The sequence below is a fragment of the Panthera onca genome, chromosome C1, assembly GCF_046562875.1.
Source record: "Panthera onca isolate mPanOnc1 chromosome C1, mPanOnc1 haplotype 2, whole genome shotgun sequence".
NCBI lineage: Eukaryota > Metazoa > Chordata > Mammalia > Carnivora > Felidae > Panthera > Panthera onca.
In genome coordinates, this window is record NC_138346.1 from 141470896 (window position 1) to 141486191 (window position 15296).

The 15296-nt window shown below is 44.0% G+C and overlaps 1 protein-coding gene across 1 annotated transcript; it reads left to right on the forward strand.

The window, feature by feature from the left end:
• Window positions 1–11441: 11441 nt before the first annotated feature.
• LOC132671417 (large ribosomal subunit protein eL39-like) lies at window positions 11442–11661 on the forward strand. The gene is given in 1 exon segment (XM_081796315.1): window positions 11442–11661. A coding segment is annotated over 1 exon segment (156 nt). The 3' UTR covers window positions 11598–11661.
• The last annotated feature ends 3635 nt before the right edge of the window (window positions 11662–15296 follow it).

The following is a 15296-nucleotide window of genomic DNA, read 5'->3' on the forward strand; positions in this document are numbered from 1 at the left end:
GAGGAGATCTAAATCTGAGCTGATATCAGATATGAAGAGGGATTACAGTCATTACCTGAGAATAGCTCAAGAAGGGTGCTGAGAAGTGAGTGAAATATTTGATGAAGGTGAAAGCCAGAGCCCGCAGAGAACCTGAAGGTCAGGAAATCAGGAGAATAAGTCTTTAGGATTTTCTGGAAACATAGCAGTCACATTTTATGATGCAATCGTGCAACGCAATCATGGAAATCTTACATACTCAACGTTGGTTTTTCCATAGGACTCAATGTAAGGGGGGGCAGTGTTCATTCTCAGCTGTCAGGTATATAAACGTGATAGTTTTGTGTCATTTTTCAGGGGGGGCTGATCTTGCAGCCAGGCCAATGACATTTTTTTCATTGTTTCCATTCTTCTCTCCCTTTCTGAGGACAATTTGAGAAGATTAAAGTTATGCTGGCTATAATCCTTGCATTTTCTCATTTTATTGCAATGATTTCATAGTATATTCTATCTCAGTTGTTCTCAATCCAGAAGAATCTGAGCCTCTCTGCTGACTCCACCACCACCAAAGTGGAAACATTTTGATCGTCACAACTGGCATCTAATGGGTAGAGGAGACCAGGGATGCTGCTAAATATCCTACAATGCACAGGAGAGCCCTGTGTGTCAATAGTGCCCCAATGTTAATAGTGCCAAAGTCAAGAAACCCTTAGAGTCTCCCCTATATGAACAGCACAGACATTATGGCACTTGTTTGGCTGGCCAGCTTCAAAATTTTGTGGTTCTTCATAAATGCAGAAAAGGTAGAGGGATTTCCTTTATTTCCATTTTGGAGACTTTGTTGACAGCTAATATTGCACTTCAAATTTTATCACACCTTTAGTCCATGTTCACATCAAGGGCGGATTTTCAGTCACTTTTTTCAAGACTAACACTAACATCACCAATTTAACAAGCACTTAGGTGACATTGCCGAAGGGCTATAACAACAGGAAAGGTTAACGCAGAATGACAATAGTCACTAAAATCATGCCCAGAGTCTTAGTAGAGTTAGAGGAGGTGTGAAGTAGGGGTTGGGGACACAGCCTCTGAGGGAATGATCTGGCCACATCTCAGCTCTGGCACTTTCTTGTCAGTCACTGACCTCTGGCAATTGCCTTTCTGGGCTTCGGTTTTCTCAGTGGGGGATAAGATTATCACAGAGTCCTTCCTCTTAGAGTTGTGAAAATTAACTACTGACACACATAAAGAGATTAGAGAGCACAATAAGGTGCCCAGGATGGCAGGCACTTCTCTTTACTAGTCAGAGTGGGCCTGCTGCATGACCATCGCATGAGGAGAGTTGATATTTTCTTGACTGATCAGCTTTAAAATTCTGTGGTTCTTGACAGATGTTAACATGTTGGAGCAAGTCCGCTTTTATTTCCATCTTTGAGGTGAAAATGAGACGTGGTCGTTCTCATATTGTGCTTCAAAGTCACACAAAGAGATCAGTGAGTGTGGCTGCGCTGTAAGTCTTCAGGGAATAATAGTTATAATAGCAGCAGGAGCAAAAGCGTTCCCCATATGTGAGACAAGGGGCATTATTCGGTAGCTGTTGTTTTCTTCAGTTCCACAATGCGCCACAAGAGAGTTCCAGAAGACCGTTTTAGAAAACTTAAAGAGGGCTGCTTTTGGTTCTGTTTAAATTGTACCATAAATGGTCACAAGACGGTGCCAAAAGATTCCTTTTGAAAACCTGATTGGTCAGTTCCTTCTTTGGTTGTTTAAATTAGACCAAAAAATAGTACATGAGTATATTTAATTGGAACAAAAATACAACACATGGGGTTAAGTACAAACATTTCAATTCAACATACACCTTTTTTTTTTTTCTTTGTTCTAGATTCTAGTCATAGAAAAACTCCTGGAAAAAAATTTTCTGTTTCCATTAATCTATTGAAGACTTAATGAAAAACTTTTCAAAAAACATTACACTTCACTGGTGGTGATTTAGCACCCCCGTCGCATAGAAAAAAATTGGGTTCCTGAGATCTGCTATAAAGAGCCCCAGTTCCCTGCTTTGACAGATTACTGTGAAGGCAGAGTTGCCTTGGTGACTCAGGGTTTCTCTTCCAAGTTCATACCTGAGCAAATGAGAGACAGTGCGGGGAGCATAGCAGCATGGCTTTCTGGGGTGCTGGGCTCTGTTAAAGGAAAGCTCCAAATAGGATTTTCAATCACAAAAATTAACAGCACACAGGGTCTTTTTTCCCAGTCCCTGTCTCCTCCCTGGAGGGGAGGGGTGGGGGGAGAGGTGTCAATCCCCTGAGGCCGTGGGTGGAGCCTGAGGAGCCTCTTACCATAGCGCACCAAACCCCGCCCCCGTCCCGCCCCTGGTTGTCCCCAGGAGGTGGGAAGAACCTCCTGAGAAACACACTTTCCAAATGGCGCATGTGCACAACTTTTGAGAGCATGACGTAATAGCTCCGGAGAAAAGACCCTTGAGGTCTTTCATTTTTTTTTTTTTTATTTTTTATTTTTTTTTATTTTTTAATATATGAAATTTACTGTCAAATTGGTTTCCATACAACACCCAGTGCTCATCCCAAAAGGTGCCCTCCTCAATACCCATCACCCACCCTGCCCTCCCTCCCACCCCCCATCAACCCTCAGTTTGTTCTCAGTTTTTAACAGTCTCTTATGCTTTGGCTCTCTCCCACTCTAGCCTCTTTTTTTTTTTTTTTTCCTTCCCCTCCCCCATGGGTTTCTGTTATGTTTCTCAGGATCCACATAAGAGTGAAACCATATGGTATCTGTCTTTCTCTGTATGGCTTATTTCACTTAGCATCACACTCTCCAGTTCCATCCATGTTGCTACAAAAGGCCATATTTCATTTTTTCTCATTGCCACGTAGTATTCCATTGTGTATATAAACCACAATTTCTTTATCCATTCATCAGTTGATGGACATTTAGGCTCTTTCCATAATTTGGCTATTGTTGAGAGTGCCGCTATAAACATTGGGGTACAGGTGCCCCTATGCATCAGTACTCCTGTATCCCTTGGGTAAATTCCTAGCAGTGCTATTGCTGGGTCATAGGGTAGGTCTATTTTTAATTTTCTGAGGAACCTCCACACTGCTTTCCAGAGCGGCTGCACAAAGCTGTCATCATCAAGTCAGCATGGTATTGGCATAAAAACAGACACATAGACCAATGGAATAGAATAGAAACCCCAGAACTAGACCCACAAACGTATGGCCAACTCATCTTTGACAAAGCAGGAAAGAACATCCAATGGAAAAAAGACAGTCTCTTTAACAAATGGTGCTGGGAGAACTGGACAGCAACATGCAGAAAGTTGAAACTAGACCACTTTCTCACACCATTCACAAAAATAAACTCAAAATGGATAAAGGACCTGAATGTGAGACAGGAAACCATCAAAACCTTAGAGGAGAAAACCTTGAGGTCTTTCAGACGTCCCAATAGGACAATTCAAATAGCGATAATTCCTTGGAAATTGTTATTTCACTTTCTCTCTTTCATACTTCTGTAAAGTGCAGACTTAACAGTAATGAAGTAAGAGCCCTGAAGTCTGGAGCCAAAGAGTCCCAGTTTTGGCAGCGAAGGGAAATGTAGAAGAGGGAGGAGGAGAGAAGAAGGCAAGAGGGAAGAGGAGGTGAGGATCGAATGAGTGCTCAGTGCCGGTGCTGTGTGAGCACCTACCCTCCGTGCCCACTCATTTAATAATCAAAAGAATTCCACTGATTTGGTGCTTTTGGCTTCACTGACAGGCAAAGAAAGAATTTGAGAAGTGACTTTTACAAGGTCACACACCAGTAAGGGGTGAAATCAGAAGTCAAACCAGATAACTAAGAGATGCCAAATATGTGGGTTTTTAATAAAAGCCTACTATTAACCATCCACAACCTTTGGGGTTTACTCTGTGGTGGTGGTTGTTGGAGCAACATACAAAAAACAGGTTGTTTGCCCTCTGTTGCTTTGACTGAGGGGGCAATGACCACAGAGGATACCCATTTGACTCAGACGCTCTTGCTGGGAGGTCCCCAGTGTAGAGCAGAAGAAACTCCTTCATGCTCTGGGCCGTGGCCTGCCTGGTAAAAACTTCCTGGGTCCCTCCAAGGTGGTAGTTTCCCTTCTACTGTTTATTGATGCGCTACAAAAAGGAAAGTGCTTGTAAACAACTTGAGTGCATGAACAAGCTAATTAAAATAATTAATAGCTTGTGAAAAAAGTAGTAAAACTAATTATTATAGATTGGCCCTGTGGGAAGAGGAAAATTGCTGACATTCTTCAGGTCTAAGCTGATCCATCTGAGACAGAAAAGCACAGTTTACCAGGTCCCTTCAGAGGATATGGTTCCTTCCCAGCCCAGATTCAAACTCTCCTGCTTCTCATCCCAATCTGTAATTTCCTTCTTGGCAGTTCCTCTATGCAACTGACCCTCCAATGATCCTCACTCCAAACCGTTCCCTCTAGGCAAGCATCTGACTTTTCTGTTTTTAACTTAAAGAATCATGAAAGTTTTGACTCTGAGAAGCACGGCATTGAAGGACGCTGCAGACCTCTAGTAAAATGACCCATAGGATGCATGACTCCTTTTGCGAGTGTTTCCACTTTCCACTTTTCCACTTTCCAGTTTCCACTTGATGGCTAGCCAGTCTTTGTGTGAGCACCTTCCAGTAACAAGAAATGACAGCTGTGGCTGCTCTGACTGCTGTCAAATACCTCTTGCTTTTCTTTCGAGTTATACTCTGTCTCTTTAACGTCCCACTGTGGCTCATTCTATCTCTTGGGGCCTTAGAGAATAAGAAAAATGCCTTTTCCAAGCATTTGAAGGCAGAACTGTGTCAGCTCATGCCTTCCCAGTGTCCAGTTCTACTCCCAAACCTGCTAGGTGTTCTACCCCCAGGAGCGGAGCACCCGTTGAAAGGTTCTCCAGTTTTCCAGGAGAGGTGTTTACCTGAAATGGCCAAAAGCAGCCCTGAGCAGGGGAGGATCAGAGTCTTCTCTGGGAGAAGCAACAGTCATAGCTGAGGGGAAGTGGAACACCAAGTCCAAAGTAGATCGGGGAACAGAGGAAGGACATCAAACAATAAATTTGTTAGCTCAGAGGGTCAGGAGTAGAGGAGAAACAGGAAGAAGAATAGGTCCAGAAAGGCAGTTCAGAACTAAGACCACAAATAGTAAATTTTTACAGGAGCTCCCCTTTTACATAGCTATTCACATGTGTCCCATGGCCATGCAGGGCCAGACACCCTCAGTTAAACACTGGGAGTTCTTCAAGTATTTATTATACAACAGGTTATCGAAACTGCCTTTACAACACATTCGAGAATCTTGTTGAACATCCCATCAACTCACTGGTCATTAGTTGGTAGAATCACCTGACACATTGGGGTAACAGGGTGTCTGAGAGGTGTTGAAAATGTACACCAGGGCATGGAGCAGTCTTTCTTTGCTCAGGAAAAGTCTCTTTAGTGGACTCTTTTAATTAGGTAAACATAGCTTGATAGAGTGCATGGGAAGCACTTAGTGTAGCCAGTAAGACCAGCTCTCTTCATCTCTCCTCTTAGACTGAGTGAGTCTCAGCGTTTTTGGACAATGGGAAGTAAGTGAGGCAGAGGTGGCCATGAGGCAGAGAGATACAGATCATCTTGCAGAATGAAGCAGTTATATTAAAAGTAATGTAAAAGTGATCATACCGTGTTCAGACTGTGAGTGACCAAAGCACGTCATCTTGTTTGAAATGGCACAATGGCATTGTTCCATACTTAGTTCATAGCTGGTCCCCTCTTCCAAATTTCTTAGTGGTCACTAACTGGTGACATCATTCACATTTCATGGAGGATCTAACGTCATTCACCCAGATCAGGAAATTTGTGTGCACTTAGAACAGCAGATTTTGTTCATTCAGCTAGCCTCTCCAGCTTCCTCTTTGCCAGGCCCTGCGGCAGGTGCTGTGGGTACAGCTGCAAGCTCTGTGAGTGCTCTCTCACCACCCTCCAGTTCCCTTGGAGCACATCATGAGCTTCTTGCTTTGTACCTGCTCACACACAGCAAGATGCCTGGAGACCCTGGAAAGTTCTCTAGCTACTAAGGTTAACTTATCCTTTAAGATTAAAATGAAATGGAAAGCCCAGCTTCCCTCTCCAAATCTCTAGATTATTCTTTTCCTAATCACTTCTGGGCTCAGCTTCCTGCTTCTGTTAATTCTCAATCCCCACTCAGCCCTTCACCTCCTGTGTGCATGGCCTCTTTTCCACACCATGTTACCCCACTGGGGAAAATGCTCCAATTCCTGCACCCCCACACCCTACTGTCAAGAAAAACAACACACTGTGTCAGTTCATTTCCTCTGAGATTTGGTCACCAGGACAGAATTAGAAATGCAAGAGATTTCTTGAGGAAATCTTGAGATTTCTTGAGAGAAGAGCGAGAGAGAGAACGTGCACGCACACACACACACACACACACACACACACACACAGGAGTGGGCGGGGAAACCTTAGAACATGATGCAGGTCTGACACCTGTGACAAGAGAAGGGGAAAGAAGAGGATTTGTAAGAAGAGCCTCAGAAGACAGTACAGTTCTGGGAAAGTCCTGAGCAGGCAGATGGGAGATCTAGAGCAAAGATCGCCCAGTGGAAAAGTCCTGCGTTGGGCAGAAACGGCTAAGCTAGAGGTCTCCACTGAGTTCAGTCAAGGCTGGAGCAGCCCAGGTAGATGGAGGCCTTGGTGTGAACATTGCAGTGGGTCCCCAAGGTGCACGAGCTGGAGGCCAACCTAATTGCATTGTTTGTAGCAATTTCTCCCCAAGAGAGATCTGAGTGAATGATGCTCCACAGCTGGCTTGGAGCACCACATAGCAGACTTTTATTGAGGTTCTAAAATACAGGAGAAAATGATGGGAGTCATGTGAAAGCACAGCACAGCCAATAGAGGAAAATAAATATTGGACCCCACTGGTTTTAAACTTACTAGGCCATTCCTAACCACTTGTGGCTCTCTTTGTTGTGGTCCCTCACATTACCCCCTCACCTCACTTCCCTTGGCTCCTCTTTCCCTTTGTTTCTTCTCTTTCCTCTGGCTATTAACCTTCAATTCTTTTTTTTTTTTTTTTTTTTTTTAGCTTTATTTATCTTTGAGGGAGGGAGCGCGCATGAGTGGGGGAGGGGCAGAGAGAGGGAGGCACAGAATCTGAAACAGGCTCCAGGCTCCAGGCTCTGAGTGGTCAGCCCAGAGCCCGACACGGGGCTCGAACTCACGGACCGAGAGATCATGACCTGAGCTGAAGTCGGACGCTTAACCGACTGAGCCACCCAGGCGCCCCTAACCTTCAATTCTTGATATTTTTCTCATACAAGGCAATTTATCCTTGGGGATTTCATCTTTCACGTGCCAGGTCTTTCACAAAACAAAGGATAGTCTTCTCTCTGAACAATTCTACTTCCATCTTTAAAATTAATGTTTTTAGGCCCATTATGTATTTTTTTTGTACAATTTCTACAGAGTTTCAGAATCTTAATTGTAGGTATTATTTGAAAACTGAGTGCATTTTTTGCCAGGGAATTAACAGATATGTCTTCTAAGATCCTTATCGTAGCTGTCAATTGCTCTATGAGTGATATCAACTGAGTTTAATTCAACAGTATTTATGGAGCTGCCCTCAGTCCTAAAAACTAAACTAAGTCATTTTGCAAAGAGAAATAAAATCAGCTCCTACCCCTAGGAAATAAGCTTCCGGCTTCTTGAAAGAAAAGTAGGGATATGTAAAAGGATCCACTACCAACTCAGTGGCTGAGCAGATGTCTAGATGAGGAGGCTGAAAATGGCTTCTGAGATCCTCGTTCAGGTTGAGTGATTAATGTCATTTATCCAGAGAAAGGACAGGACAAAACGCAGATGGGCGTGGAAATGGAGAAATAGGTGATTTTAGAGATAGATGATGTTTCAGCGGTGCTCAAATATTTTCCTGAATGGATGAATAAATGAAATGAAAAGGCAATGGCATGAGCTTTTCAAAGGTAACTGGAAATTCCAACCCTAGGAGGGTGGTGAAGGAATGGCCTGCAGAGAAATGGTTAAGTGGTAGGTTTGATGAGGCTGCCCAGTGGAAGTACTGTGGGACCCAAGGAATTTAACAAAAATCCCCTACCCCTGGACAAGCACAGAAAGACTAACTCCATTTTGTGCGACACCCACCATCTCATGTATAACCCCCACATGACCTACTTATTGCCTAAGACACTCCCCCACCCTAGTCAAGCCGCTTGAGCACACCCTTACTGGAAATCGGCTCGTATAGGAATACGGAACCCCTAACCGCCAAAGAATGTAAACCCCGCCTTTTGCCCGCCAAACTTGCGCACCAATTCTGACCAGAATGATAGGCTAGTTCAAACAGTTACTATAGGGTAAATTGTAATTCAATTGGCCACCTGCATGAGGACTGACATGACTATGCAACTTTCTGTGTGTGTTACAATCTCATTGGCCACTGGCCCCTATAAAACTGCTACGCCTCTTAACCTAGGGGTCCAAGTCCCTGCTCTGCTGTGTCGGGTATACTTGGGCCCAAGCTCAAGCTTGCAAATAAACGCTCATGCGTTTGCATCGGTATCGGCTCCTTGGTGGTCTCTTGGATTCGAAATCGGGGGCATTACAGTACCTCAGAGACAAAACAGCATAAGACAGCATAAGAGACAGAACACACTAAGTCTAGAATCCTCAGAGATGTGTACAGAAACAGACTGAGTAAAGAAAAGATTGTTCCAAGAGGAACAATCAGAACAGAGAGTAACAACCTGTCACTGAAGGTAAACGCAGAATCACAAGAAGCTAGACTAGAAGAGGAAGAAAAAACAGGTTAGATTCTTCTTTGGTGACCCTCAGAACCACCGTTTCAACAGTGAGGGGACAAGATGCAGAGAGGACTTTTGCTCTTGATGGAAGGAGAGAAGTTAGCATTAGAATACTGAACATTGGAGGAAAAGATGAGAAGCCAGAGAAAAGCGGAGCATGGCCAGAGCCTGAGGGGAAGGAGTCCAGAGAGGAGAGTGGGTGGGACTTAGTGATGAGACCGTCTTGCTGCCAGAGTCTTGAGGCAACCATTGATTGGCTGGGTCAGAGGTAGCCTCGGAAAGGAGTGGGGCACTGTGTTCTCCTACACAGGAGGGCAGATCAACACAGAAGAAATGGACTGAGTGGAAAAAAGGGAAATTGAGGGTGAAGTGGGCCTTCCTCCCACCTCTTAGAGACAGAGGGCCAGGTGGGGCTCTGGTCTTTGGAGAGCATAACAGGTTTGAAAAGGCCATAGGAGTCAGCCAGAGATGACCTTGAGGAAGCTAGGAAGGTGTGTGTTCTCATCCTCACACTGACTACAATTCATTCACAGTGATAGCTCTTATTAGAGTTCTTATTTTTCACATATTATTGATGTGGAGAACAAAGGCAAAAGGAAATGTAGATAAAATTAAATTTCCTTATAGCCCATTGACAAATACTTGAGGCAGGCAGAGTAAGACATTCCTCCAGGAACTCCCAACTGTCTGAATGTTAATGCCTGGCTAGAGGCAAAAACAACCTTAGCTTGAGGATAGTCAGGCCTCTAGGATCTGTAAGTCTTCTTTAACATATGAAAATCATTTTAGAAACTTCCCTGTGCCTTTCCCTTCCCCAATTCCCAAGTATGTGATCAGTCATCCCTCACACTTACAGCGCAGCTCTTTCTGCCCACAAAGGGTCCTGACCCCGTGTCTTAATAAAAACACTTTGTTGCACCAAAGAAGTCTGAAGAATTCTTTCTTGGCCCTCGGCTCCAAACCCCAACACTTCAAACTGCATCATTTTGGCACCCCAACGTGAGGCCAGCATCTTCTCATCTGGGCTCTGAGCCTTGGTGCAAACTTGGTAAGTACTCCTCTCCTCTCCCTTTACTTTCATTTCAGGAGCTTTTCAGGGAGTATGGTCTTATTGGAACACTCTCATGTCAATTGCTCAGGCTGCAATCCTCTAACCCACGGCTCCTCTATGGGGAAGAGAAAGACTGCCTTTTGGCTGGAAGTTAGTACCTTGGCCGGAATGCTAATAAAGACTCAGAAACTTGATGCCCTCTCTTTATTCCCATTCTTATACAAAAGTTGTCTGTGTTGGGCACAGGACAGCCACCTAACTCACCAGGACAGCTGCCAGTCTTAAGACTCCCGTGTGAGGTTTCCTCCTCATTGGTCTAATGTGATACCCTTCACATCTCTGGCCTAGCTGCTTCTGGCCTCGAGACCTCCACTTGGAGCACATCAAAACCAGTAACCGACTGAATTAAACCCAACCAGGATCTTTCCCTAGGGAAGCTGGTTGTAAAGACTACATGTATTGGAATGTCAGTTAGATCATGATGGATTCCTGTCTTTACTGTTTTCCATCAGTGTCCCCTACTGGCTACTTAAATTATAAAGTTGGGTAATTTCCCCTTGAGAAACTCTCCTAGTGCTTTCTATGGGTTAAAAAGGAAGGATTCTTCAAGGCAAAGCATGTATTTTGATCCATTCAGTGCTACCCATTTATAGTCTAGAAAGCAAATGGGGAAGGGGAAGGTGGTAGCTAGTATCCCTCCTACAGGTCTTTACAGTGGGACTGGTGACCAACAGCGGTTTCGTTCAAAGAATGCCTCAGATTGCTTTTGATACCAAGAACCTCTGACATGTCCTGCGCCTGGGATGTCACCCAGGAGACAGGGGCAGGGGATGTTTGGCAATGGACCTTTTCTACTTTTCTAGAAGCATGGGAGCTTCTTCAGCCCCCAAGGATTCTCCCTTGGGATGCCTTTTAACTCACGGAAATCAATTCAGATTGTAAAATCTAGGAAAGAAAAAACTGATCTTCTTCTGTAACATTGCATGGCCTCAGTACTCCTTAGGAGATGAGGGGAGATGGCCATTATTGGGACGTTAAGCTTCTGTATGATCTATTGGATCTCTTCTGCAAGAAGCAGGGAAAATGGACTGAGGTACCTATATCCAGGCCTTCATGGCCCTAAGTCAGGATTCAGACCTGAGGGCCTATTGTAGAATGTGTTACCACCAACCAGGTTCATAAACCCCATCTGGATATACTGGATGATGACCGTCTAAATAGGCCCATTCCTCCTAATAAGCCAGGGCTACTTCAGGAGTCACTGACCAGTCCAGACAAAGAGGACACTGGCTCTGTTGCTATCCCTCCTCCTTATAGACCCCAAGACCTGTCTGCTCCCAGCCCAGCTGGACAAACTAGGAGTGGGATTCCCTATCTTGCAAGAGTTCCAGCTAACTTTGGAATGCATCCTCTTAGGAAAGTTGCCAATGGAGAAATGGGCATGATTCAAGTCCATGTCCCCTTCTCCATGGCAGACCTGGCTCAGATAAAATAATAATTAGGATGGATCATGGTGTGTGCGGGTGACTGATCCTTGCCATGTCTTCTCACAAGACTTTCGGGATCAAGCGATTTCTGGCCAGGAAACAAAAGCAGAATCATCCCATTCCCTAGTGAGTTCAGATGAAGACTGGTAATAAAATCAGGTATAACTCCAAGAGGCGGCATTGGAGAAGAACCAAGCTGGGTCTGTAAGAGATCGCTCGTGGGATGGCACGCATATTTATGCTGCATTAAGGTCACTTGTTCCTATCCCATCACTCTGTAAACCTCCCTACTACCTGAACAATAGATATGTTTTATCGGGGAAATGATTTTTCTCTGCTATTATGCTTCTGTACTAGTAGGTTAGTAATAAATATGTGAGAACTTTTGACTGAAAAGAAAAAAGCAATTAGGACAATATTGCGAAAACCCTTCTCAATTTATTGAATCAACAATTAACAAGTGTATATACTGTTTGATTTGACCTGGCAAGATATATACATCATATTAACTCGTTGCACCCATGAGGAAAGGAACTGTATTGGGGATATATTTGGGATATCTCTGGCAACCAAAGATAGGGAACGTTATCCAGTAGGGGGCGCTGCTGTTCCAAATACCAAAGCACACTGAAATTATCAGGAGGACAGACAAGGAAGGAAAAGGTGAGATCATGTGATTACTTGTTTAACAGAAGGAATGAAAAAACGATTCACTATACCTGTAAATTTTGATAACATTCAGGAAGTTATTCAAGGAGCTGGTGAGAATACAGCTCTATTTCAGGGTCATTTGATAGAAGCTATCCATAGAAATGCAAATCTGGACCCAACCTCACCTGAGGCAACAACTATACTAAACCTGCATTTTATAAGTCAGCTGGCACCTGACAGCCACTAAAAACTGACTAAAATGGCCTTAGGTCCTCAAATCTTCCCTCTTCCCCCAGAACCTACTAGAGGTAGCAACTGGAGTCCTCAATAATACAGATGTGGCCTTAAAGCAAGGAAAGGACCGGAGAGCTGAATTGCAGGGTAAAATATAGACTCAAAGATTGGCTGCCACTATTGTGGATTCCCCACGACACCAGACTAACCAGGGGCCAAAGAAAAAGCTGGTATCAAAGAATCAGGTAAGACTCCATGCTAGCGCTGTGGTCAGATCAGACAGTGGAAAAAAGAATGTCTAAACAAATGTTCTCCACCAGGGCCATGTCCTGTCTGTAAGAAAAAAACGACATCGGAAGAAAAACTGTCCTCATCTCCAGAGAGAGAGGGAGACAGGAACTCACTTCCCTACCTGAGAGCAGGAACCAGAGGATCTGGCATGATGGGGCCCTGAAGCTGGTCTGGCTCCCTTTGACATCAAGATGACTGAGCCCTGGGTTACTCTGGATGTGGAAAGCAAGTTTATCAATTTTGTTATTGATATAGGAGCCACTTTCTCTGTTCCTATTCAGCACTCCGGTTCTGCTTGTTTTTCTAACCATAAAATTGTTGGCATAGAAGGGGAAACTACGTGCCATCGGACAATGCCTTTAACCTGTATATACAAAAGTCAATGGGTTACTCATGTTTTTCTACTCCTTCTGTCTTGTCCTACTCCATTACTTGGATGAGACTTAATGTGTAAACTGGGAAGCAGGTTTTCCCTTACTAAAGAAGGGGATGGCTTGTTCTCTTTAACACCTGGAGAGCTAAAACCTTATCCTGCTATCACTACTAGCTGGAAGGAAATAAATCCACAAGTCTGGGATTGTGATGTCCTAGGACGGCTCTTAAAGCCCAACCAGTTAAAGTGATTTTAAAGAAGCCAACCAGGGGTGCCTGGGTGGCTCAGTCGCTTAAGCATCCAACATTGGCTCAGGTCATGATCTCATGGTTCCGAATTGGAGCCCCACTTTGGATCCTCTGTCTCCCTCTCATTGTCCCTGCCCCCAACTCTAAAATAAATAAACATTTAAAAAAGATAAATAAATAAAGGACCCAATCACTACCCTTCATAGAAAACAATATCCCTTAAAACCTGAGGCAAAGGCTGGATTGCAACCACTTATTGATAAGTTTCTCAAACATTGTATTTTAAAGCCTTGTCAATCTCCTTATAACAATCCAATTTTACCAGTCAAAAAGCCAAGTGGGGACTATTGAATGGTACAAGACTTGAGAACTATAAATGAAGCTTTATGCCTGTTCATCCCATAGGCCCAAATCCCTATACTATTTTCACCCAGGTCCCTGGTGATGCCCACTGGTTTATAGTACTTCATTTAAAAGACACCTTCTTTTGCAGCCCTCTAAGTGAGGAAATGCAGCCACTATTTGCCTTTGAATGGGCCTCACCTTTGAGCCCCCAGGCTGCTCAGTTAACATGGCTGGTCTCCCCAAGCCACCACTGGGATTTAGAGACAGTCCTCACCTTTTTGAGACTGCATTTAGTAAAGACCTTCATGCTATCGCCTTGCCTCAAGGGACTACAGTTCAGTATGTGGATGATATTTGAATCCATAGTCCCACGAGAGAAATGTCTGATGGCAATCCTGTAACTTTAATTGATTTCTTGGCAGACAGGAGAGGGTACTGTATCTTCCTTAAAAAGATGCAAATATCTAAACAGAAAGTACAATATTTGGGATATGAGCTAACGCCAGGTCACCATATCCTGTCTACTGACAGGAAAAAGACTATATTAGATCCTGGACCCCCAGCTATGAGAAAACAACTCCGTACTTTCCTAGGTATGGCAGGTTCTTCCCAGTTTACACTTTCCTAGGTATGGATTCCTGGATTTGGGCTCTTAGCCAAACCATTGTATGGTTCAGTTAAAAGCCCTGATGAGGAACCTTTATTCTGAACTAAAGCCCAGCAGACGGCCTTTCAAACATTAAAAGCTAGGCTTTTGCCAGCCCCCGATTTGGCTTTACCAAATTTAGAAAAACCTTTCACTGTATATGAAGCAGAAAAACAGGGACAAGCTTTGGGAGTTCTTACCCAGCAATTAGGAAGTGAAACAAGACCGGTGGGCTATTTTCCGAAGTCACTCGATAATGTCGCTCAAGGTGGCGGCTTGTCTTCGAGGGGTGGCTGCAAGAGGCCTCCCAGTAGAAGAGGCCTCAAAACTTACTCTGAGACAGTCTCTGCGAGTGATGACTCCACATCCGATCCAGAGTGTCTTAGAAACCAAAGGCCACCAATGGATGACGGGAGGCCACTTAGCAAATACCAGGCTAGATACACCTGAAATAATACTTAAAACCTGTCAAACTTTAAGCCTAGCTATCCTTATGCCTGGCCATTATACTTGTATGATAGACTGCGACTACTCAGAGATTATTGATCTTGTTTATTCTAGCAGACCAGATTTAAAGGAGTCCCCTATTGAAAATGCAGATGATAATTGGTTTACTGATGGCAGTAGCTTCCTGGATAAGGGAGAGAGAAAAGCTCGATGTGCTATAGTTAGTTTAATTAAGACCACTGAGGCAAAAGCCCTTCCAACAAATACTTCTGCCCAAAAGGCTGAATTAATAGCACTTATCCATACTCTTTAATTGCTACATACCCATGGAGGAAGGAAAGGGGATTATTATCAAGCCGTAATTCCCCAATCAAATATGGGCCTGAAACTATTTCTTTTCTTTTCTTTTTTTTTCTAATGTTTATTTATTTTTTGAGAAAAAGAGACAGAGCACAAGCAGGGAAGGGGCAGAGAGACAGGGAGACACAGAATCTGAAGCAGGCTCCAGACCCTGAGCTGTCAGCACAGAGCCCAAAACAGGGATTGAACTCACAGAGTGCAAGATCATGACCTGAGCCGAAGTTGGATGCTTAACTGACTGAGCCATCCAGGGGCCTCTGAAATTATTTCTCTTCTTGAGGCTGTATATCTACCTAAGGAGGTAACTGCAAT